The sequence below is a fragment of the Nicotiana attenuata genome, unplaced genomic scaffold (assembly GCF_001879085.1).
Source record: "Nicotiana attenuata strain UT unplaced genomic scaffold, NIATTr2, whole genome shotgun sequence".
NCBI lineage: Eukaryota > Viridiplantae > Streptophyta > Magnoliopsida > Solanales > Solanaceae > Nicotiana > Nicotiana attenuata.
In genome coordinates, this window is record NW_017670449.1 from 101,304 (window position 1) to 118,177 (window position 16,874).

The 16,874-nt window shown below is 37.3% G+C and overlaps 3 protein-coding genes across 3 annotated transcripts; 2 read left to right on the forward strand and 1 right to left on the reverse strand.

Annotated features, from left to right (window-relative positions):
• The first annotated feature begins 6,345 nt into the window (after positions 1-6,345).
• LOC109239556 lies at positions 6,346-6,996 on the forward strand. Its single transcript, XM_019406135.1, has one exon. The coding sequence runs from the start codon at positions 6,346-6,348 to the stop codon at positions 6,994-6,996; it is 651 nt and encodes a 216-aa protein (XP_019261680.1).
• A 362-nt stretch (positions 6,997-7,358) lies between these two features.
• LOC109239557 lies at positions 7,359-8,753 on the forward strand. Its single transcript, XM_019406136.1, has one exon. It carries the CDS (start codon positions 7,359-7,361, stop codon positions 8,751-8,753), a length of 1,395 nt encoding a protein of 464 aa, XP_019261681.1.
• Positions 8,754-9,076: 323 nt separating this feature from the next.
• Positions 9,077-10,951, reverse strand: LOC109239565 (hyoscyamine 6-dioxygenase-like). The gene is made up of 4 exons (XM_019406143.1): positions 10,751-10,951; positions 10,018-10,283; positions 9,444-9,753; positions 9,077-9,341 (listed from the first exon to the last, which is right to left on the reverse strand). Exons 1-4 carry the CDS (start codon positions 10,949-10,951, stop codon positions 9,096-9,098), a joined length of 1,023 nt encoding a protein of 340 aa, XP_019261688.1. The 3' UTR covers positions 9,077-9,095.
• Positions 10,952-16,874: the final 5,923 nt, after the last annotated feature.

Sequence of the window (16,874 nt, forward strand, 5' to 3'; positions counted from 1 at the left end):
CTCGCAAAAGTGTGGCTACAGGTGCGCTTTCAAGTAAACTAAACACAAAATTAAAGGCTAGTCAAGCCCAAGATTCTAAAAATTCTGATGATTCTTTCAAGTCTGCGAGTGAGGGGGAAGGAACTGGGTCTTCTAATTCTGAGCAGGCAATATCTGTGCAAAATCCCCCTTCTGAGGTACGTTCTATTCTAGTTGAAAATTTAGAGAATCGTTTTGTTTTGGTTGGGTCTGTTGTGAATGTGGAAACGGCTTAGTCAAGAAAGAGAGGAGGTAAAAATAAAATAGGAAAAGAAACTGAGAGTGAGGGTGTTCGTAGTGATGTGAGGGGAAAAGGGAAAGAAGTAGTTGATTCTTCACCCACCTCTGAAGTGGTTAAACTGGCTATCTGTGGAGCTGAGCCAGAAAAGGTGATAGAGAGTAGCAAAAAATAGGGGGAATTGGTTCAGGGGAAGCTGCTGAAGGGCTTGTAAATCTCAGTTCACATACAGATGAACCGGGTTCATCTATTGAGGAAACCCTAGTAGATCTTCTAAAGAAGGTAGGTGCAAGCTATAACCCCAAGAAAAGGAGAACTCCATCTCCAAAAGTTCCAAGCGCGGCAAGAACCTCCAAGAAAAGGAAGGATGCTTCTCCAACAACTACTGATATTCCTCTACCCAAAGGAAGCGCCACAAGAAGTAAGTTGAAGCAGAGTGAGGATGAGTCACAAAAAGCTATGGAAGAAAGTAAGAAGAAAAGAATGGACAAAGGGAAAGCTAAGGTGGCAGAGCATGTTGAGGCTGTTGATGTGGATGAGATGGACCCGGTCCATCTAAGTGAACATGTGACTGTGGAGGTGGAGGTTCAGACCCCTAAGCCCAAGAAGACCAAGACTTCCTCATAGAAGTCTTCATCTGTATCCAAGTCTGCTGAACCTTCTTCTTTGGCTAAAAGAACAAGGTCTGCTGTGAAAGCCAAGCAAGTCAAGGTTACTAAGGAAGAATATTGGAGTGGTGAAAAAGAGGGTGAATCTGACAATGAACAAGATAAGCTGGCCAAGTTTGGCAAACGAACCATCTTGAGGGTAGACTTTTGAAAGATTTGGAGGACCCAGGGATGGTTCGACTGGTTAATAGTCTAGCTGTTCAGGGATGGAAGGACATGGTCCTTCAGTCGGATGATAGGCTGGTGAGATATGACATTATTGAGTTCATAGCCAATGCAGAGGTCAAGGATGGTAGAGTTACCAGGCGAGTGAAAGGGGTTCAAGTGACTTTTGATGCAAAATAGCTGGGTGAAATCCTTGACATTCCTTTTGAAGGGTATGATGACTACACGAGGCAAAATGGCTAAGTCTGGACTCTCTTCCTACTGCCCTTGCCATTACTAGGAGGTTCTGTGATGTCACAGAAGTGAATGAGCCTAAGGTTGTGTATAGGAGTGAAATGAAGCCATGCCACAAAGTCCCGTTTGAATTTGTAAACAAGTGTTTGCTGCCTAGGCATGAAAGAAGACACATTGCTAACTACATGGATTTTGTTTTGATGGAGTGTCTTGAAAGTGGGCGGCAGATCAACTGGCATGCATTTATGATCAAGCTACTTGATGGGGTTATCAATGGCTCCAAGGCCCATGCCACTCCCTATTGTTTTATTCTCACTTCTGTTCTTGCTCGTTGTAAGGTGCCACTGAAGAAGTGGGAGATGGCCACAACCGAAGACCATTTTAGAATCAATACGCTGATTACTTGTTATTATGAGGTCAATGCCATTCCAAATGAACCTGGTTAATCTAAAAAGACACCTATAATAGCAAGTTCAGAGCTCTATTGCAGGAGAGTGGGGCTAAGGATGCTGAGATAGCTAGGCTGAAGACTCGTTTGTCAGAGGTTGAATCTGAGAGAGATGCTCTTAGAACTGAGCTCACAAAGGAAAAGGAGAAGAGTGATGGCATTATTAAAGACATGCTGCACCTTCTCCAAGCCAAAACCCAACCCTCTAGTTCTTCCAAGCCTTAATTTCTTTAGCCTTCATTTCCTGAACCTTGTCTAGACCATTCAATGACCCAGATTAGGGATTTTTTTTTTCTTGTTTTGGTCATGTTTTAACTGTTTTTGTTTCTTTTTGTTGATTGTGGCTGAATCATATTCTCTATCAACGAAGTTTGATGCTTTTGCTCTTATTGACTATTTATTTTTCCTTGATAGTTTGAATATGTGTAGTTGATTATTGATGATTAATCCATGAATGCATTTGCAGTTGCCCAGTGGCCATGTGTAATTTTTTATGTCTGGGAATCACACTTTGTTTATGTAACTTTTCGATGATGCCAAAAGGGGGAAAAGATATTGTGCTTTATATTCTGAATAGTGATGTTTATAACCTAATGAACCTGGTCCTTGATGATAAGTGAAAAATTTCTAACTTGACATTGATGTTGAGCTGAGTTCTAGCAGGACCTAAGTATATGAAAAGCACAGAGTTTGTCATCATCAAAAAGGGAGAATTTGTTGGCCCAAGTAAAGGTTAGTTTTGAAGATTGACGAAGGAACTCAGACATGAACCAGGTCCCATCCTAGTAGAGCACAGATATGGACAAACTTAAGTATGTGAGACGCACGTGAAGGAGATAAACTTATCTTGAAAGAAGTAATATACCTTGATCCTGATCAAAAAGGTTGCATATTGGAGAAGGATAAGGACTCCATACTCAAAGAGAACACGGTTTACGAGAAGGAAGGAGTTAGAGGTTGAGATCAACTAGAACTCTTCCACCAAGAAAGAGTAGCATCAGAATTCTACTCAATCTCTACTTACTAACTCTATAAATATCAGTGTTCTTTTTTACATGCAACACATATAAGCAAAAGTTAAACATGAATTAAGAGCAAAATAGCAAGCAATTTGTGTGTGATTCAAGCGTGCAAACCTGAAGCTACTTGAACCAGATAGAAGAACCAGTTCCAAGTGTCTGTCTTTTATTCTAGTTCAATTATAGTAGGTATTTTCATATTGTACCTTTCAGCTTTATCTAGAAGCAATTATATTAGGTACTCGTAGTTTTTCAAGTTACAGTTAACTTGAAGTTGTCACAACAGTTGAGGCTATGTGCTACAACGGGATTAGAGTTAATCCTAGGTCTACAAAAGTGTTTTTGTAAGTGCCATTTTTGGCTCAGTGATTTAGTGGAGAGTTTGGGAAAGCCCTACTGGGAAGTAGGTCGTGGTTTTTTCACCTTTTGAGCCAGGTGTTTTCCACGTAAAGTCTTTGTGTTCTTTAATTTTTGTACTTATTATTCTGCAACAGTAGTAGTTGGAACACATAGAAGAACCAGGTCCTTCCATAATTAGGTTTAGCGAAAAATTGGACACCACACAAATCACCCCCTCTCCTTGTGTGGTATTGAAGTATAAAACATCAGTTTACCCATCTCCAGTTGAGGTTTGTGCTGCTAAATCCTCTACTGAATTCTGTAATTGCTATTTTTTGTCTGTAACGTCATTCTTTATGCTTGAATCCTCCACTAAATTGATACTTCTAGAGGCTTGCTGATCATCACGAATTTGTCTAATTCCCCATTGTGAAGGGAACTTAATAACCTGATGTAAAGTAAACAGAACAACATCCATCTCATGAATCCAAGGTCTGCCGAGAATCATATTATACTCCATGTCCGTATCTATCACTTGAAATTTTGTATCTTTAACTACTCTTTATGCGAATATAGTGAGCACTATCTCCCCCTTTGTAACAACGCTTGAGTTGATCCAGAAAAGGTATATGCTTTGGGTACCAATTTATCATTGGCTTGCATCTCGTTTACCACTCTTAAAAGAATGATATTTACAGAGCTACCTGGATCTATCAAAACTCATTTCACATTAGTATCATGTACATGTAAAGATATTTCCAGTGCATCCGGCTTGATCTCATTTCTTTTGGCACCGCACCTTATCTCCCAGACTTCATAAAACAGCTACTAGCTCAGAAGTGCTAACATTGAAACTGTAATCACCAATCTTTGCCTTGGTATTACTATCCCGCGCATCTCACTCCTTTCCAAACCTAGATGATGAGCTTGCATCTCCGTCTCTTGATCTAGAACCGTATCTCCGGTTTTTTTTTATTAGAACGTGAGCCTCATCCTGCTGGTCCCATGTAACGCTCGTACCTGTTCTTACCAGATCTTTTTTCCATTTCTGGTCGCCTCAAGCTTGTTCTTTCATCTCCCCGCGACTGAGTGATAGTATCTTCTTCTATCCACAACTTTGTGCTATACATGTTGTAAACATCATTCCAAATTGTAGCAAGGATTTCTCGTAAGCTTTCTTTGAGTCTCCTTATGGCTTCTGAAATTTTTTTATTTAGATTACTTGCAAACGCCATAGCTGCCCAATTATCAGGTACACATGGTAATATCATCCTTTCACGTTGGAATCTATCCACAAATTCCCTGAGTAGCTCTGTATCTCCTTGTTTTATTTTGAAGATGTCTTCCATCATCTTTTCAACTTTTTGAGCTCCCGAGTGTGCTTTTATAAATGAATTTGCAAGCTCCGCAAAACAATCAATAGAATTTTCTGGTAAAAGAGAATACCATGTTAGTGCTCCTTTTTTGAGTGTTTCACCAAATTTTTTGACCAGCACCGACTCAATTTCTTGCTTGGTCAAGTCGTGGCCTTTCACACCAGTTGTAAATGCAGTTACATGATCTCGTGGGTCGGTTGTCCTATCATACTTTGGAATATCGGGCATCTTAAACTTTTTCGAAATCGGCAAGGGAGCGACACTTGGGTTCCAGGGCTGTTGAGAACATTAATCAATATCCACTCCTTTAATCACAGATGGCACACCAGGAATTTGCTTTATGCAATCGTTTTGCTCCTTGAGCTGTTTATGCAAAGTTAGTACTAAACTTTCTAAATCAGAATTATTTGGGGGTACCTGACTTTCCATCGCGAGATTCGCTGGGAGTTCCTCCACTGCCTGAATTAGCAACTCATGAGCGTGGGTTCTCTATGGTTGCGGTATTGTTTGGAGTTGGAGTTGGTGGTACAGTTGGTAATCCACTAACGAAAGCTTGAAGATCATTGTTGACATGTTCCGCAATTAGTTGTTTCAATGCATCTTCAGTTGATTGATCATCCCCTTGTTGATTATTCACATGTGACGTTGATCTTTTAGGTGACCCATCTCGGGAGTGTTGAGGAAAATTTTGGGGTGAAGGGATTGGAGTTTCATCTTCTTATTGATTTTGCTGGTTCAGATGGTTTTATTGGTTGTTGTCGTTGGCAGTCGACATGATTGTTTGGTAGAAAGATGAATTTAAAAAATGAAAAGATTATCAGAATCCCGGCAGCGGAACAAATTTTTTTTATTAAAAAGTATGTATTTTGGTCAAAGCCTATTTTTAGAAGAACTCGGATTACTGATAACCAAGAAATTTCATACTTTCTCAATTATATGATAGGAAAAGATAAAAGTAAGTAAAGAAATAATTGATTGCAAAGTCAAAAAAGTAAAGTGAATATATTCCAATATATTCTCAGATGATCCTTACAAATGAAATTCTCTTCCCTTTTATAGGGTTTACAAATATAATGTTCCCTCCCTTTTATGGCCGAATCATTATGACATTAATGACACTAATGATCCCTTATAATTGACAATCGTAACAGTTTGTAGAGATTTTGTAACGATTTCAATTCTTATTCCTCATTAATTAGAGGTTCGTGAATATTCCCCTTCTTACTGCTTGATTCATTCAACCCCTATTTACTGAATGATTTAGACTCGAGCAACAGCATCCCGTGAGTGCTTTGCCCGTGCCTCTTGTGTCTCGTGCATCTTCAAATGCAGTACTCCAACTGTCACCTTTTTAGTGATCCACGTATTATACCTTGTCAGCCATACCTAATTTCACGTGTCATATTTATTTTCTACTAATACATGGAGAATATAATAGAAGGAGAATTGGTTGTGGTCTCCATATTTGATTTTGTCATGTGTTTGACCTTATTTCTTATTATATATTTGATTTTTCTGTCTTGAATGAGAGGACAAAATATTTACCATAATTATTTTTACTTTTATGAAAAGGATAAAATATAATTTTTTCATATTTTGCTAGTCCTTTTCATAGATGAAAATATTTTGGACTTTTATAAATTGAGAGGGGAGAGTGTCAGATTCCATGTCAATTATGAGTGGAATATTTGATCTCCTTAATTACATCATCTTGGTCAATCATTACCTTATTAGCTCGCTTTCTGAGTTATGTTGGACCCAAAATCTATTTCTTATAATCATAATTAAGTAAATAAATAAAATTATGCTTTCTCCAACACCTTAAGCTTTTAAAATATAGATGGTCATATCAAGGCTATTTGAAATAGAGAAAGAGATGATTCAGCAGCTGGAGAAGTGGGACAAAATTGAGGAATCATTCTACAAGCAAAAGTCAAGAATACAATGGCTACAACTGGGGGACACCAATAGTGCTTATTTCTTTGCAAGTATGAAAAGAAGGATGGGTCAGAATCAAATCACAAAGCTTATTGATAGTAAGGGGAACACCTTAAAATACTATAAAGAGATTGAAACTGAAGTGGTTAACTTTTGCAAAAGCTTTCTGGGAACTACATGTGGAAGCATACCTGCCATACATCCTGGGAGGATAAGGAATGGACCAATGTTAAGCAGGAAACAACAGCTGGAACTTATAGCTCCTTTTACAAAGGAGGATGTAATTGAAGCTCTCGAGTGTATAGATGATATGAAGGCACCTGGGGCAGATGGTTTCAATGCATGCTTCTTCAAAAAAACATGGAATCTGAATGGAGATGAGATAGCTAAGGCAGATCTGCAGTTCTTTAATACTGGGAAAATGTTCAAGCCAATAAATTGCAGCTGTTACACTTATTCCCAAAGTGAAGAACCCAACTTCAATAAAAAAATACAGGCCAATCTCTTGTTGTACTACCCTATACAAAATCATATCCAAGATGCTGACAAATAGGCTGAGGAGGGTCATGAACACACTGGTGGATGAAAGCCAGGCAACATTTGTATCTGGGAGAGGATTGATGGACAATATATTACTCAGCCATGAGTTGATCAAAGGTTATGGTAGGAAAGGAGTCTCACCTAGATGCATGATCAAGATAGACATGCAGAAGGCATACGACTCACTTGAATGGATTTATCTGGAGTAGGTGCTAGATGGGCTGTGTTTTCCTAAAAAGTTTGTAGGTTGGATTATGAAATGCAATAAAACAGTGTCCTACTCTATCAATATCAATGGTAGTCCTACTATTCCATTTGATGCTAGAAGGGGTGTGAGACGGAGATCCTATGTCTCCATTGTTATTTGTCTTAGCAATGGAATACCTGACCAGAAGCTTGAAGAACTTAAAGGATCAACCTAACTTTAACTACCACCCAAGGTGTGAAAAAATGGGCATCATCCAACTTAGTTTTGCTGATGACTTGCTATTGTTCTGCCGGGGAGATAGGGTGTTTGTGCAATTACTATATGAGTGCTTCAACAGTTTTTCACAAGCTTTAGGCTTAGTGGCAAATCAGAAGAAGAGCAGCATCTATTTTGGAGGTGTCTCAAGTGCAGTACAACAGGAGATGACTCAAATCACAGGGTTCAGCATAGGTGAATTGCCTTTTCGATACTTAGGTGTTCCATTAAGTACAAAAAAGCTATCAGTAAGCCAATGCCAACCATTGCTAGACAAAATGCTGGGGAGAATTAAACAGTGGACAGTGAAGTTTCTGAGCTATGCAGGAAGAGTACAACTGATCAAAAGTGTACTTATTGCTATACAGTCCTTTTGGTCACAGATTTTTCCCTTGCCAAAAAAGATCATTCAACAGGTTGAATCAATTTGTAGGAAATTCCTATGGACTGGTGACACTAGTTCGAGCACGAAGGCTTTAGTGACATGGGACATGCTATGCAGACCTAAAACTAAGGGTGGACTGAATGTCACAGACCTCAATACATGGAATAGGGCAGCTCTGCTGAAGCATCTTTGGAACTTGGGTAAGAAAAAAGATAAACTATGGATCAAATGGGTGCATGCATACTATATAAAAGGAAGGGAACCATGGGAAGTTGATGCAAAGCAAGCTTCTCGGATTGTAAGGAAGATACTACAAGCTGGAAAATACTTGACAGAAGCATGGTTGGACACAGGAAGGGTAGTGCAAGCTGATTCATTCTCTATTAGAGGAATGTATAAGCAACTAAGAGGGGAATTTCCGAAGGTGAACTGGAGTCGATTGCTGTGCAACAACAGAAGCTGTCCAAAATGGAAATTTATCTTGTATCTAGCAGTACAGGGGAATTTATATACAAAAGATAGACTGATAAGGTGGGGAATGCAAGTAAGCCCAGAATGTCCAATGTGTGAGCATGAGATGGAAAGTCACAACCACATATTTTTTACTTGCACTTTCTCTGAAGATGTTTGGAGGAGATTACTAAAATGGATGGATATCAATAGAGAACCAAAAGGATGGAATGGGGAGATCAAGTGGGCAATAGAACATGTGAAAGGTAATGGATCTAAAACCATGTTGTACAGGCTGTGTATGACTGGAGTAGTGTATCACATATGGCTGGAAAGGAACAGAAGACTCTTTCAGAAGATTAAGAGAAGTAGTGAAGATATTACTAGACAAATAGTTAGAGACATTCATTGTATAGGATATAGTCATAGTAGATTGAGGAATAGTTTGCAAAAGCTCAACTATTATCCTTAGAGTAGGCATTGAGGAAGAGATGTTACTAAGTTTGGGGATGCATGTCCAAACTTAAGAGATATACATGTATATATTTACTTGGTAATAAAAAGTTTAATTACCAAAAAAAAATATAGATGGTCACTCTTCAACAAAATATGTTAGAATACTTTATGTAACTATGTAAATACATGGTAGATTCGAAGAAGAAGAAAAATTAAATAAAGCTTCTGATTCATTAATAATAGGCTCACTCCAAACATGGTTTACAAGTTACAGTACAAAGATAACACACGTAATGCTCTTATTGAGGAAAACAGAAAGAGTAGTAGAAGCAACTCTCATCCATTACACACACAATGCTTAAACCTCGATTTTAAAAGGCTCCAATGCTGCGTGATACACTGATTTCTTGCTGAGGTAATGGGGCAGAAATTCTTCACCCCATTTGAAGGATTTGAACAATGGAGGATTACCCGAATCAATAAGTAATTTTGCAGGCTCAACGATATCATCTGGACAAATAAAAGTACCAATGGATGTACGAGGTTGAGTTGTGTTAGTCACTACTCTATGTGCAACACTTGCTAGCTTCCCGTTGCTAATCACCTGCATTTATACAAAATATCGAGATATTTATAACTTTGAATTAGTCTTCCAACAAACTATGTACATTCTGTTTTGTTAGTACTAGAAGTTAAGAGATTGTACCGTCAGTGGCAAACCAGAATTGACAACAAATGCATTAGGTATAGGTTCTACACCAATCCATTTCTCATCCTTTAATATTTGAAGGCCATATGCGTCTTGTTGGATTATGCTTATGAGATTAGGATCACAATGTCCACCAACTCCCAAAGTTAAACATGGATCTGGGCATGCTGGGTAATGATTTACAAGCATTCTTTGCCTTAGATCTTTGTCAAAATAACCTGCCTCCAACCCTAATCCTTCACTTACTAAACCCAAGATAATCTTGCTCAGCTTTCTCACTTCAGCAGAATATGAACCAATTACCTCCCTGAAATTTCATTTTCATATTTTACCTTGACATGAAAATACAAGGCAAGAAATTAAAAAAATAAAAATAAAAAAGTAGCCGGGTGCACTAAGCTCCCGCTATGCCCGGGTTCCGGGTATGAGTCGGACTACAAGAATCTATTGTACGCAGCCTACCCTGCATTTTTACAGAAGGATGTTTCCTCGGCTCGAACCCTTGACCTCCTGGTCACATGGCCGTAACATTTTGAGTCATGCAAGAAAGAAGGGAAAAGAAAATAGGTACCTATATCTTGGAGGGTTATGAGGCCAAGTATTTTTGTCTTCCCCGTCAACATTGCAACTGTGTTCTAATACATCCCTCCAATAACGATGCTCCTCTGAATCATAATGCTTGGCATTGCTACTATACAGTGTTGCTGCACCTCTTGATGTATTATTTGTTGCTTCTTTCGCGTAATTCGCTTTCTCTTCCACCGGCAAACTGAAGAATTCCCGATACACTTTCATTGCCTCCTTCATTAGATCTTCCGGTACTCCATGACTGATTATCTGTGTAAAAAAATTTTTATAGCCACACAAATATTACGAAATGTCTAATAGCATGTTTGCCAAGCTTCTTCAATCTTACAAGCACTTTTAAAAAAAATATTTTTTTTTCCACAGTGGAAGTGTTTGGCCAAGCTTTTGGAAGAAAAATAAGCGTTTTGAGAAGCAGAAAAAAGTAGTTTCTCTCTGAAAGTACTTTTAAAAAATATACTTTTGAGAAAAATCCACTTAGAAGCGGTTTTAAAAGCTTGGTCAAACACTAATTGTTGTTCAAAAGTGTTTTTCAAATTAATTAATCAAACCAAAACTCCTTCTCATTAAAAATAATTTTGAGAAAAAATACTTCTCAAAATAAGCAGATTTTTAAGGCTATAAGATTACAACTTTCAAAACTCTTCATTTTTCTTAAATTTCGTGTCGAAACTGCGCCACATAAATTGAAACAGAGGGAGTATGGCAGAAAAAAGGACCTGAAAGAAACCATATTCTTCACAAGCTTTACGAAGTTGTTGAACAATAACAGCACGTTCTTCGCCCTTAGCTTTTTCCAAATTAATGACTGGAATTTCCTTAGCAATTGGAACTGGATCCAGTGGTCTTTCATGCAAGGGAATACAATGGCTAGGAGGAACTGTTTCTACTTTAGACCAGCTGGAAATGAGGTCCGCCATATTCCTTTATTTGCGTATTAATCTAATCTAAATAAAAAAGGAAACTTAATAAATAAACATACAAAAAAGTTGGTATATTGAAGAACTGAAGAATAGAAAAAGAATGAGATGTAATGTACCTGGGAAACAAAGACCTCAGTTATTGCTTTTTTGTTGTTTTCTTTACCGGAGATAAAGGACTAACAAAATTGCATAACACGTCCTTGATGTTTTTGGAATTATTCTAACAATACGTGAATAAGAGTATATATTTAAAGAAAAAATACTTTTAAAGTAGATCGTACCTACATAAATCCATTTTGTTAACAGTTTAACAATGTATATTATATTATTCACCACATAAAATCTTTATAACATTATTATTATTACTCCATCCGTTTCAATTTATATGAACCTATTTGACTGAGCACAGAGTTTAAGAAAAGATAAAAGACTTTTGAACTTGTGGTGTAAAATGAACCACATATATTTTGTTTGGCTATAAATCATTGCATAAAGGTAAATTGTTTCCAAATAGGGAAAGAGGTTATTGGCATGGACTAAAAAGGAAATAGGTTCACATAAATTGAAACAGAGGAGATATTTTTATTATTATTATTATTATTATTATTATTATTATTATTATTATTATTATTAATAATAATAATTAAATGCAAATGATTTCGTAATTATTGAGTTTTTTGACAATTCAGACCATGATAATCCACAATCGATATGGTTTCACGAGAAAATTTTATTTTGTGTACCTAGATTTCTGTGGATCCAGAAGTGTAAGATTGGGGTCCACAAATTTGTGAGACAAAATGGAGCCTCATACAACTAGTGTCAGTTGTATGAGACACAAAATAAAACTTCTCGGTTTCACGGCACTGATTATGAAAAGGTTTCACGGCACCGATTACAAGGGTTGAATATGTGATGCAATTAATAGAGGAAGGTAGATCTTAATGAAATGGTTTCACGGCACAATTATAAGAGAGCTGTTATTCGGCCAAATTCAGCTTGGTCCAATAATGACCACACTGGTGAAATACAAGTAAAGTCCTTCATTTCATATTTGATTTAATGGCCATTTTCCCCTCCAAAATTAGTTAATAAATATTGATTATCCCAAAATAATAATCCCATAAATCATCATTCTTTCATGGGAAGATCAACCAACTTCGTATGTATAGTTATACTATTACGTATTTATTTTATTTTTAAATAAAATTCATATGGATGAAAATATCAAAAGCCTTCATATCTGTATACCTATACTACTACGTATTTAAAAAAAATTACAATTTAAACGATGGGAAGATCAAAAGTCTAGTATCTATACATAATATTATTTTTTATACGGTATACAAACTTATAATAGCCCGTTGATGAGGTGGTTGTCAAATAGCCCGTTGATGAGGTAGATGTCAAATAGCCGTTTATAATAAGGTCATTCGTATCGGCCTATAGCTACCATATAAGTCCATTGACTAATATGGTTGTAGTCATATAACCTATGTTAATTATATCGTTGTAATTCATAGTAATATCGACCGCTTGTATAATAGTCGGTTATATTAATTTCATTCATTAAGGTCATTCGTATCTGTCAATAACAACCATATAAGTCCATTGACTAATATGGTTGTAGTCATATAACCTATGGTAATGATATCGTTGTGTTTCCTAGTAATATCGACTGTTTATATAATAGTCGTTTATATAATTTAATTTATTATGGTCATATGTATCGGCCTATAGTAACCATATAAGTCCATTGACTAATATGGTTGAAGTCATATAACCTATGGTAATTATATTGTTGTGATTCTTAGTAATATCGGCCGTTTATATTAATTTCATACATATCGGCCTATAGCAACCATATAAGTCCATTAACTAATATGGTTGTAGCTAAATAACCTATGATAATTATATCGTTGTGATTCTTAGTAATATCGACCGTTTATATAATAGCAGTTTATATTAATTTCATACATATCGGCCTATAGCAGCCATATAAGTTCATTCACTAATATCGTTGTAGTCATATAACCTACGCTAATTATATCGTTGTGATTCTTAGTAATATCAACTATTTATATAATAGCCGTTTATATTAATTTTATACATATCGCCCTATAGCAACCATATAAGTCCATTGACGAATATGGTCGTAGTCATATAACCGATGGTAATTATACCGTTGTGATTCATAGTAATATCGACTATTTATATAATAGCCGTTTATATAATTTAATTCATTATGGTCATACGTATCGGACCAATAGCAACCATATAAGTCCATTGACTAATATGATTGAAGTCATATAACCTATGTTAATTATATCATTGTGATTCATAGTAATATCGACCGTTTATATAATTGTCGTTTATATTAATTTCATATATATCGAACTATAGCAACCATATAAGTCCATTCACTAATATGGTCATAGTCATATAACCTATGCTAATTATATCGTTGTGATTCTTAGTAATATCGACCGTTTATATAATAGCAGTTTATATTAATTTCATATATATATCGGCCTATAGCAACCATATAAGTCCATTCACTAATATGGTTGTAGTCATATAACCTATGGTAATTATATCGTTGTGATCCTTAATAATATCGACCGTTTATATAATAGCCGTTTATATTAATTTCATACATATCGGTCTATAGCAACCATATAAGTCCATTCACTAATATGGTTGTAGTCATATAACCTATGCTAATTATATCGTTGTGATTCTTAGTAATATCGATCATTTTTATAATAGCCGTTTATATTTTCATACATATCGGCCTATAGCAACGATATAAGTCAATTCACTAGTATGACCTTATTTATATAATAGTAAATATATAATTCGACATATTTTTATTGTTTAATCTTAATTATAATAATCTTCACAATAAATATTAATTATAATAAAAGGAAATCATGATTAAATTTTAGAACTAAAATTTTGTAACGACCCGACTGATCGTTTTGAGCAATTGCGCCCGGTTCGGCAGTTTGAGGTCTCGAGCAGCTTCATTATATGTGTATCGACTTGCGTGTGTGGTTGAATTCAGTTAACGGAAGATTCAGAGTCAAATTGGAAGAAGGAAACTAATTTTGGAAATTTAAACAGTGAGAATTTGACCGGAATTGGACTTTTGAGTAAACGACGCCAGAATGGGTCGACAGCTTCGTATGGTGATTTTGGACTTAGGCGTGCGTCCGGATTCGGATATGGAGGTCGTAGGGTAACTTGAGGCGTTTCAGCGAAAGTTGGAAAATTTGATGTTTGAAAAATGGAGAGGTTTGACGCATAGTTGAATTTTGAGATGTTAGGGTCAGAATGTGATTCTGAGAGTTGGAATAGCTCCGTTAGGTCATTTAGGACTTGTCTGCAAAATTTGGCGTCATTTCGGGTTGATTTGATAGGTTTCGGCACGCGTTTTGGAAGTTGGAAGGTTTGAAAGTTCCTAAGTTCGATTCGTGGTGTGATTCATCATTTCAGTGTTGTTTGATATGATTTGAGATCTCGAGCGAGTCCGTGATAGGTTATATGACTTGTTTGTGTGTTTAGACGGGGTCGCAGGGAACTCGGGTGCGTTTCGGATCATTTTAGGCTACTTTGGATGCTGATTATCTGGTATTTGGTGTTGTTCTTCGCGTTCGCGAGGAGTCTCTTGCGTTCACGAAGAAGAATTTGGCTTCTGGAAGTTTGTTCTTCGCGTTCGTGAAGAGACACTCGCGTTCGCGAAGAAGGAAATCTCGGTTGCACAGGTCTGACTTCGGAGGCTCATATGTCACAATTTATAAGAACTTCGGAGATGATCTAAAAAGAAAAGATGTAGCCCTTTGTGTCTAGGTTTCAGAAAGGTAAATTGATTGGCATTTATTTTTGTGTACAAAAAGTTATGGTAGTTACACTACATGCTATCCGGGAAGAGTTCGACAATCTCTGCTGCACAGGGTTGACTTTGGAATCTTATATCTCACAATATATAATGACTCAGCAAATGAGCAACCTATGAAACAATATCCTTGGTGTCAAGTTTTCAGAACATCAAACCATTTTGTCATTTGGAGTTGTGTGTAAAATGTTATGGCCATTATACTTGTCACTACCCAAACCCCGCTCCGGTCGTGATGGCGCCTCCCGTGAAGACAAGGCCAGCCAACAAACCCATATCGCTTTTTCAAAAATAGTTAAACATGAATAAGCAGTCTATATATGATTTAATAATATTAATTAGCGGAAGTACAACCCAACACAGCCCTAATCGGGTGTCACAAGTCACGAGCATCTATTAGAGTGTAAATCCAACTACAAGGTCTAAAATATACAAAATCGGAATAATGAACAAAAGAGAAAAAAACAGTGATGCGGACGCTGGCAGTCACCTCGCTAACTCCTATAACTCTGTCGCTGATCATCCAAAACCCGCTAACGGGTGGATAAATACCTGCATCTGCACACGAGGTGCAGGGAGTAAAGTGAGTATTCCAACTCAGTGAGTAATAAAGGTAAATAATAACTGAGCAGTAAGAAATCACGTAAGGCAAATCATCATGCTGCATTGAAGCAGTATAAAACCCTTTGAGAAGAAGCAGTGAACCTGTGAAATCTTTAGAAAACATCTTAACTCAGTTCAAACCTCTTTTGAAAATGACTTTTTCAACGGTTATGCGAATAAATGCAAAATATTTAGTGTAGATAAGCACAGAAATCCACCCCTCAATAGATAATGCCAGGCAATCAGGTAGATACCCCGTGGAGTAACACAAACAATAATGGCAAACAAATGAAATAAAGTAAACACATAGAACAGTACTAGTACCGCTGCGGTGTGCAGCCCGATCCACATATCGCTGCGGCGTGCAGCCCGATCCATTTATCGTCGATGGCGCTCACCGGGGGTGTGCAGACTCCGGGAGCGGCCCCTTATAGCCCAAGCGCAATATCAAGCCATCTCGTGGCATCAAATCTAGGCCCTTGGCCTCATTACCAGTATCAGTATAACACTGCTGCGGCGTGCAGCCCGATATATATATATATATATATATATTGCTGCGGTGTGCAACCCGATCAAAAAGTATCCTCACAATACAGGCCCTCGGCCCTAACTCAGTCAACAAAATCACATAAGCCACTCGGGAAACAATAAACATGATGCTCAGCCCAAAATATTATTGGAAATATCATTTCAAGTGTTAAAGCAAGTAAACTGGGCTGTGATTTGAAAATAGTGAAAAAAATACATGACTGAGTTCAAGCATAAAATCAAAACAGTGAGGAAATATCAACGACCATCCCCGAAGGGGTTCAAATAGCTGGCACGAAGCCCAAATATGGCAATCAGCCCAAGTCATGATGATAACAAATAAGTTTCAGTCAATTACACAGAGAAATCATCAATCGGGAAGGACCAAGTCACAATCCCCAACGGTGCTCTACCCCACGCTCGCTATTCGGCGTGCAAGTCACCTCAATATAGCACTACGATGTGCAATCCGGGGTTTCAAACCCTGAGGACATCATTTATAATCATTACTCACCTCGAACCGGCGAAATCTCTAGCTCGCGACACCTTTGCCCCTAAAAATCGGCCTCCACGCGCATCGAATCTATCCAAAATCAGAATGAATACATCACAATATGCTAAGGAAACAAAGCCCAAGCGAAAAAAATCAATATTGGGCACAAATCCCGAAACTACCAAACCCGAGCCGCGGGCCCACTTCTCCAAACTCAGAAATTTTTACATCAACGGGTTCCTTATCTCGCCACGAGTTCATACATATCAAAAACTCTCAAATCCGGCCTCAAATGGCCCTTCAAATCCCAATTTAAAATCTCTAAATCCCAAGCCCTAGTTCTTCCATTTCTAGTTAAATTTCCATGAACTTCTATGTTAATTTCCCAATTAAATCAC

Bases quoted from the DNA above. Each gene is read 5' to 3' on its own strand.
- LOC109239556 (XM_019406135.1), top strand. From the start codon at position 6,346: ATGGTCATATCAAGGCTATTTGAAATAGAGAAAGAGATGATTCAGCAG.
- LOC109239557 (XM_019406136.1), top strand. From the start codon at position 7,359: ATGGAATACCTGACCAGAAGCTTGAAGAACTTAAAGGATCAACCTAAC.
- LOC109239565 (XM_019406143.1), bottom strand. From the start codon at position 10,951: ATGGCGGACCTCATTTCCAGCTGGTCTAAAGTAGAAACAGTTCCTCCT. The intron at 10,284-10,750 runs GTCCTTTTTTCT...TTTTTTACACAG, and splicing joins AAGAATATGGTTTCTTTCAG to ATAATCAGTCATGGAGTACC. The intron at 9,342-9,443 runs GTACAATCTCTT...GTATAAATGCAG, and splicing joins ATTCTGGTTTGCCACTGACG to GTGATTAGCAACGGGAAGCT.